Source organism: Syngnathus typhle, linkage group LG2 (genome assembly GCF_033458585.1).
Source record: "Syngnathus typhle isolate RoL2023-S1 ecotype Sweden linkage group LG2, RoL_Styp_1.0, whole genome shotgun sequence".
NCBI classification, from domain to species: Eukaryota; Metazoa; Chordata; class Actinopteri; order Syngnathiformes; family Syngnathidae; genus Syngnathus; species Syngnathus typhle.
The window spans coordinates 12,292,982-12,300,816 of NC_083739.1; the positions used below are offsets into that span (position 1 = coordinate 12,292,982).

General features: G+C 38.2%; 1 protein-coding gene across 1 annotated transcript; it reads right to left on the bottom strand.

Moving 5' to 3' along the window:
* Positions 1 to 578: 578 nt before the first annotated feature.
* On the bottom strand, positions 579 to 6,250 carry prkx (protein kinase X-linked). The gene is made up of 8 exons (XM_061272536.1): positions 5,744 to 6,250; positions 5,131 to 5,299; positions 3,997 to 4,260; positions 3,636 to 3,755; positions 3,059 to 3,154; positions 2,643 to 2,700; positions 2,244 to 2,321; positions 579 to 1,892 (listed from the first exon to the last, which is right to left on the bottom strand). The coding sequence occupies exons 1-8, from the start codon at positions 5,883 to 5,885 to the stop codon at positions 1,767 to 1,769; spliced, it is 1,053 nt and encodes a 350-aa protein (XP_061128520.1). The 5' UTR covers positions 5,886 to 6,250; the 3' UTR covers positions 579 to 1,766.
* Between the last annotated feature and the right edge of the window lie 1,585 nt (positions 6,251 to 7,835).

Genomic DNA, 7,835 nt, shown 5'->3' on the forward strand with positions numbered 1-7,835 from the left:
TGACTCATCGTGACAAAACCATTCAAATCAGAAATGCATTTTGATTTCTGTATTTTAAAAAGTACGCAGAATTGAAAACAGCATTCCAGTTTTCAGTTCTCACAATTCTGTGAGGCAAACAATTGAGTCATTATGTCTTTGTCAGAAGTCTGTTTGCAATTGCTATGAATCAGATTTTTTTTTTTCCAAAGTATTCAGCGCTAACCTTTTTCCCTATTTCATTTGGTTATGTTTTTTTTCAAAGACATGGCTGGAAATTTTTCGTACACTTCAAATGTTTTTTTGGTTATGTCATTATGGAGCTTAGGTGTAAAATTTTAAGGAAAAAGTAATTTATTTTGATTTTTTGTAACAGTGAAATGTAGAAAAAGTGAATCACACTAAATACTTTCAGCATATGTACATATATGTACACATTTTGTTCCTATCGTTTTTCATCTGGTTGTGGTCAAGTAACAGATAATTTAAAAGGGAATATAGTATGCATAGTTTGGGGCACTGCTACCTTGTTCCAATTCCACTTATGATGACCACAGTAACAAAAAAGCAATACTGGAGAAAGGAGAACCATGAGCACCTTAAAACAACCAGTATTTTAATTATTTTATTTGGAGTCACGTCACAACGAGAAGTTGAGGACACATTTCAAGTGAAATTAATAAGTAGCAAAAACATAAGGCACCTATTTGCTGCCTTTTGTAAACAAAAAAAGTAGTATTTTCCTGTAATACTTGCTTCTGGCCAAAAGGTCACAGGGTTCAGAGGTCAGACAGTAATAGGCCATTGCAATGAAATACAAACGTTTTAAAAAGTAGAAATTAACAGTCTTATTTTTTTCTTGCATGTTTAGGCTCAGAAAGATTCATAATAATAATAATAAAAATTGACGACAACAAAAAACAGACAGTTGACCAGAGTATAAAAACCCTGTTTATGGTATGATGGTTAGGATTTAAAGGGAGACAAAGAGCTGTAATGAGCCAACTTTGAGTAATGTGAATACAGCAGACCCCAAATATTCGCGGGGGGGATAGGGACCAAGCCCAACCGCAAATGACCAATTCCCACAAGAAACTGATACGCCTCTTGAAATGATTCTAATGACCTAGATTCAGAGTTTAAAGCATAACTATGATCCCAAATACTTTCATCGCCCAACATTGCTGTTCCCTTGAAAATAGAAAACTGGTAAGCTATGCAAAGTACAGTCTTTGGAGTACATGCACATAAAAAATTCTGATGATTATGATAAAGTATTACTGTAGTGGTGCAGTGCACTGTAAAATAATGAACATTTGACTGCACAGCAAATCAGTCACAAGCAGGCTTAGTGATGTTCCTCTGAGCTGTTGTAACCGATTACACTGGTTTTGATCTAATTTGGCAAAATGCTCATGACCCAAAGCAGCATCAACAGACATCACCGTCAAATTTATCCTCCCTCCCTTTTCGGACTGTGAATCACTTTTCTAACATGGCTACAGTTAGATTTGTGACTGGATAAGCGGGTTTGGTCATTTGGTTGAGTGGACAGCTATTACCGGTTACTACAATGCACTAAATGTCGTACATAGTGTAGAAAGTATTTTACCATGAAAATGGAAATATTTTTGCCATGCAACCGAACACAGATGAAGCACCAGAAAAATCGGAAACTGTCAATTTGCAAACGCCAACCCGCGAACATATGGGGGTCCACTGTATTCCCTGAACATTTGTTCTTTGTGAAGTACTTGTTCCATGAATAAAACATTCTATCTGACTTGTCAGAAGTTTTTGAAGATCTCCAAGTCTCTTGGTGGAACAGATGGGTCTTTTTTCCATTCGTCATTGGGATAAACTTCAAAGTTTGTAGTGTCGCCCTCATGGGAAACTTTGGGAACTATTGGAGGCTGTGGAGTTAGCCATACATGTTCCAGTTACAGGCTGCAGTTCATTCAAATGAATTAACATCATTTTTTAAAAATCACAACTAATCAATTATTTATTATTGTTTAAACTGATGATTTTTTTAGACTGTAAAATCATTCTGATTTTTACATTAAAATGTCAATTTACAGAGTGCACCCCTACATTTTCTACTTGCGCCCCTAAAATTTCAGCTTTCACGCCACTGTGCTCCTTAAACATCCGAGTGTATGTCTATATCAAAAGACAATGTTCCCACTTCTCTTGCATTTTTAAATCCAAATGACTCAATATGGTTCTTTGAACAACTATTTAAACGTTCCAAAATGACTTACTTTCAGTTTTCTCAGTGGAACTGTCTCCCAATCTATGGCCTTGAACCAACGGTGTTTTTTCACGTCATCTGCTCCATTCTGAAGCAAACGATAGAAGGCGTCCATTTAATATGAAATTACCAACAACCTCATTTGAAAAAAAGATGTGATGAATTTTGGAAATATGCACAGTCATAAGACATCCATTTAAATTGATTTTGAGAGAAATAAGAAATTCAAGTAATCACTAGTTAAATTAAACAACAAAAATAAATGAGCCGTCACACTGATAAAAGTAACCAGCTGACAAGGAACTGTTGAAACAATGACGGTGAAACTCCAAAACTCCAATATAGCAAATATGAAGTTTTATACATGCTATTAGTTTTTAGTTGTCCAAAAAAGAAGAGAAAAACTGACCTTCATGTTGCCCAGCCGTCTGGCTCGGTCAATTACCAGAAATTTCTTGATGAGGTCTCTGTGGAAAATAATCAGTCTATAAAATTTTCACCCAGACTGCTGCACCAAGGCACCCCCTAGTGGCAAACCACGTACGGAATAAAATACAATAAAGTTCACAGAAATAATTATGTCTTGGAATTTTTGACATGGCATTGAAATCTGATATAGATTATTTTGACTTCACACTAAAAGTATAGTCAAGCACGTCATCAGTTACTCCAGAAATGTATTTGACTGTACGCAATAGTGATTTTCAACGTGAGGAACACATACAAGTAGTACAATCCACAAAATAAATGTTAAAATTTTGCACAAGGGGAAATTCTTTCGTGAGATGCAAAAGCTCTGCTTTCCTTGTATGTCTGAAAGCTTACTTGACGTAGAAATCCAGATGCCGTGGGAAATCCAGTTTCCCCGCCAGGATCTTCTGGTAGATTCCAAATGGATTGTCATCAAAAAAGGGTGGATGCCTGGAGAGAAGAAATAAGAACTTCAATTATTTGGTTGCGAGCACACAAGATTTGAAGGTGACTCTGCGTGAGCTAATAATGTGAATCATTTTATCATTGCCTTGGTGACCACAGACTTGGTGACTCGCTGAGCACAGTGGCAAACTAGCTCATGGCACACCATTCTTGTTTAAATGTAGTCATACATGAAAAAAATACACATTAGAAGTCAACTTTGAGGAACATTTAAAGGGGGGAGGATATTGCGCAGTACACATGCTGACCTCACCCAGCACAATGACTGAGAATGTGAATTGATGTTAAACTGTGTGTAATGACATTTTGCAGCATGCAAACACAATCATATTTCTTTTGAGACATGGTATTCCAACATAATGGTTCTGTTTCTACGTTAGGCTAGTTACATACTGGCCATTTCTGGCTTCTGCTGACAATCAGTGGCTGTGACTTCGAAATGAGTAGTGTCCATCGCAGTACGCACCCAGCCAACATTTCAAAGATGAGAATGCCAAGAGCCCACCAGTCCACTGCACGGCAATGACCTTTGCTCTGGATAACTTCTGGAGCAAGATACTCAGGGGTGCCACAAAGAGTCCAGGTTCTACTCCGAAAGAGAAAGACAAAAATGATGCCAGGCTTCTACAACATTCTGTTAGCCGCGTTTTAGATTGACCCTTTGCAGCTTAGAGTCACATGTGAAACTCTTCACACTGTCTGTATCATACAATTTGCTACCTCTTTATTTAACAGAATGGAATGAAACCAAATGTTTATTTTTGCGTGTGGAGAAGTGCAAATCTTAAGAAATCTGAACAAATAGACAACATGGATAGTGCCTTTACCTGTCAGAAAGCTTCTTTGCAAAGCCAAAGTCAGTCAAGCGGATGTGGCCTTCCCTGTCCAGCAGGATGTTCTCAGGCTTCAGGTCGCGGTAAACTATGTCTTTGGAGTGGAGGTACTCGATCGCACAGACAATCTCAGAGGCGTAGAACAGACCGGTGGCGTTACTGAATCGGCCTCGGCTACGAAGATAGCTGAATAACTCGCCGCCGGGCACGTAGTCCATCAGCATATAAAGGAAGCAGTCATCATGGTGCGTCCAAAACCTGACAAAGAAAAGAAAACGTGGTCAAGTGTACAGTTAATATGACATTTCCTAATCTTTATTGAGTCGCCTGACAATTACTTTGGTTAATTTGAAGCCATAACATTGTATTTGTTTTGTTTCATTATCAGAGAAGTGGCGTCAATTTTGTATGTGCGTGCGCAAGCATTTATGTATATAGTTATGTCAACAATGACTTGTTTGATAAATGTTCTCCTGTGATGAATAACAAATGATGTCACAAGGTTTTATGTGTTAATAATACAAAGGATAAAAGAGCTAATTATCATCATGATACTGAAGTTAAGAAAGCAAACAGATAAGACTTATTGCTACTTTTAAGTAGAGTAGGGCAATGCTGCTTGATGGAAATATTAATTGTATGCTGAGGAAGGTAAATGTGTACTGTTCATTGGCTAAAGCATCCTCGAGAAATGTTTCGGCTTTTTCAAAGTCTGGCAAGCTCAAAGGATTTTTAAATGGACGATGAACGCTTTGTAAGAAGGCAGCAATGGTTTGAAGGTTGACCATAAAATTGATGCTAACTTTCCATAGCGTTTTGCATTATTTTAGCTTTAAGATAGCAGAACTTTGCAGAACTAAATTATATTGAATATTAAGTTGTTTAACTCATTTGACTGCTATGAATGTCAAATGACCATGGTATCAGAGACGGCTGGATAAACATACTGTACAATGTTCAATTCTTCACGATATTGGGGTTTCCCATGTTGTAAATAAGTCGTACAGTTTCATTTTTGGTAAGGTATCGCAGTACATTTTAAGTAACAAACATGAGAGCATATCTTCTGATGTTTTGGAACGTTACTCCCCCCATGAAATCTTGTAGGAAACCGAAGAACAAACTCACAGTCGAACGAGGAAGGGATGGTTAACCTCTTTCAGAACCGCCTTCTCGTTGTGTACGTGCTGCTCCTGCTTCAGGCGGATCACATCAGGGATCCTCATCTGTTTCAGAGCATAGAAGGTCCTGCTCTTGTTGTCCCGAACTAGGAATACTCGCCCAAAGGTTCCTGTACCTAAGCAAAAGGGACACAAGGGAGAAAGGAAGCAAGCATGAAACAGATCTCATTGGAGGATTACCATCTCCAAAGGCCCAATTTCATATTTTGCAATTTGGAAAATTTAAATGTCAATAAATCTCAAATATTGTGCAGATCGCTTTTATATTTTCACAGGCTAAAGTGGACAAGAGTAGGAATGTAAATTGTAAATTAATCACCGTTTCAGACACTAAGTGACAACAGTAAGTGACAAACCAGGCCAGGAAACATTATCATGCTTGCCTCCTTCCGTCTATGACGTGGACAGGCTGATTTTGTGGAAAAGAAACAAGCCACGCACACAAAGTGGATGTGCCACTCAAAATAAAACAAACCTTAAATAACAGATTATTTAAGGGGGGGATTTTAGTCCTGCCATATTTTCTTCCTGTGTCCCTTTATAATGTAATGGCAACTTACCTACTGTGGCGATGCTCACCAGGTCGTCAAGGCAGTACCTAGAGTGGTTGTCTGATGCTTCATCCAAGGAACTGCTGCTATTATTTTCTTTCGAGCAATTGGTCTCATTGCTTACTCCGGTATCGGCTTTGGAGGACGCCATGAGTCATGTCCGAGGTTAATAATTATTTTGGTTTAAAAATGTCGGAGGTGGAAATAAATACGCCATGTCATATTCCATTAATGAACTAAAGGAGAAAGATATCAAAAACGTAGTGACATTTTATCCGAGGTAGTCAGTGAACATTTGGGCCTCTAGACAAAAGAAGTTGATGACAAGTGAAAGCGACAGCTGAATGGTTAGCTTGAAAACAAGTTAAAGACTAAAGCGTCGCAACAGTTATTAAAATAATTTGAAACTACAAAGAGGTATAGCATCTTAAAAAAATGTAGATAGACGGATCCTACGCCTCCGCATTTCCTCATTTAGTTTCGCCGAACACACACTGGTGCGCATGCGCGTTGTTGTTGTTGTTTTTCTTCTGGGTTTAGTGGCAGTTGACAACCATCATATAATATGAATTGACGCCGCCTACTGGCATGGAGTTTGTTTTTATTTTCAAACCATCTTGTTTGTATTTTCTGAATAAAAAACCTTTTAAAACGATTTCAGTATGTACTTAAAAAAATAGTAAACAATATTTACTCCGAGGAGTCAAATCAGTATTTGTACTTTTTACCCGAGTACGAGGCCTCTCACCTAACAGGCCTATAGTTAGGGGTGGGGTGTTATTGTCTGTTGTTGCTTCTGCTGTCATGGAATAAAGACATGTTCCTCCCATCTGCCACACACTAATCTATCTGTATTTCTACACTTTTGGATGATAGGTCTGGCTATGACCCTCTGGCAGCTTTATATGCGATGTCCTTGCCTCGGGGGCACTATCACATTAAATGGTTTTGTAAAGCATTCTTGCCAAACAAGAAATCAGGGGAGGCTGATTTCATTGAAGGATGGGGTGGGGCCTGTGATGGTTGCCAAGCAACTAGAAGGGAGAGAGCAGGTGAAGGGTGATGGTCATTTCGCCTTCTCCTTCCTATACGGACCCTGTTGTCATCTTCTTGTCTTCATAGTTAATTCTTCAATTTCTTATATTTACAAGTACGACTAATGCACCGTATTTAGACTTTTGAAACACGCTATTATAACTGGCTATGCATTCAAATTTCAGCGCTTGGGTATTGCATTCCTTAAAATTTACCCAAAATAATTTGCTTCAACCGAGCGATAATCCCTCAAACCCTATATAGAGCACGTGAGTCCCTTGCATCAGGGGTCAACCGGTGGTCCGCGGATCTCTAGTGGTCCGTGGCGGTATCGCAGGTGGTCTGCAAAATTGGAAATGGAAAATAATTGAAATGTTTTTAACAATAAAATCGATTTCTTATCTTGACTGGATTTACTTTCCACCTAATTCTGTGAATTATTTGCCCATCCAAATTATGTCAAATGTAGCTGAGATTCCCCAAATAGATGCAAATAATTATATTGTATATGTCTATCATCCTTTGGCCCTTGGACAAAAACAGTTGAAAACATCTGCTATAAAAGAAGAAAAAACAAAATAATATGTATCTGGCTGTATGTGGCATGGGAAAATCTAGCTTTTGGTTAGTTAAGTGTATTGTTTAAAACAGTCACCCCAACCAACACGTGAAAGTCTTGTTGATTGAAGCTGCAGAAGCACCAACAACAGAAAACAACAAATAAAAATAGTTTTAAAAAGACAAAATTTAGGAAAAAATATGTAATTTTATTTTTTCAGGGCATTGAAACAGTAATAAGACCATGAGTGCAGACAGTAGTCGTTGCTGCAAGCAGTTCACTAAAACACCACACGAGCGATCGGAGATGGCTAATGACTGGTTTCTACCTATAGATAATTGCTGTGCTTTTATCATATGCATGACAAAAATAAGTAAACTTGGTCATTACTAAAATGTTTACATCAATGTCTCTATTTGACCTGTTATTGATTGAAATCCTCTACCCTGCCATGTCAGCTCAGATGGGATAACTCCAACTTTCCATGACCCTGAACCGGATGAACGG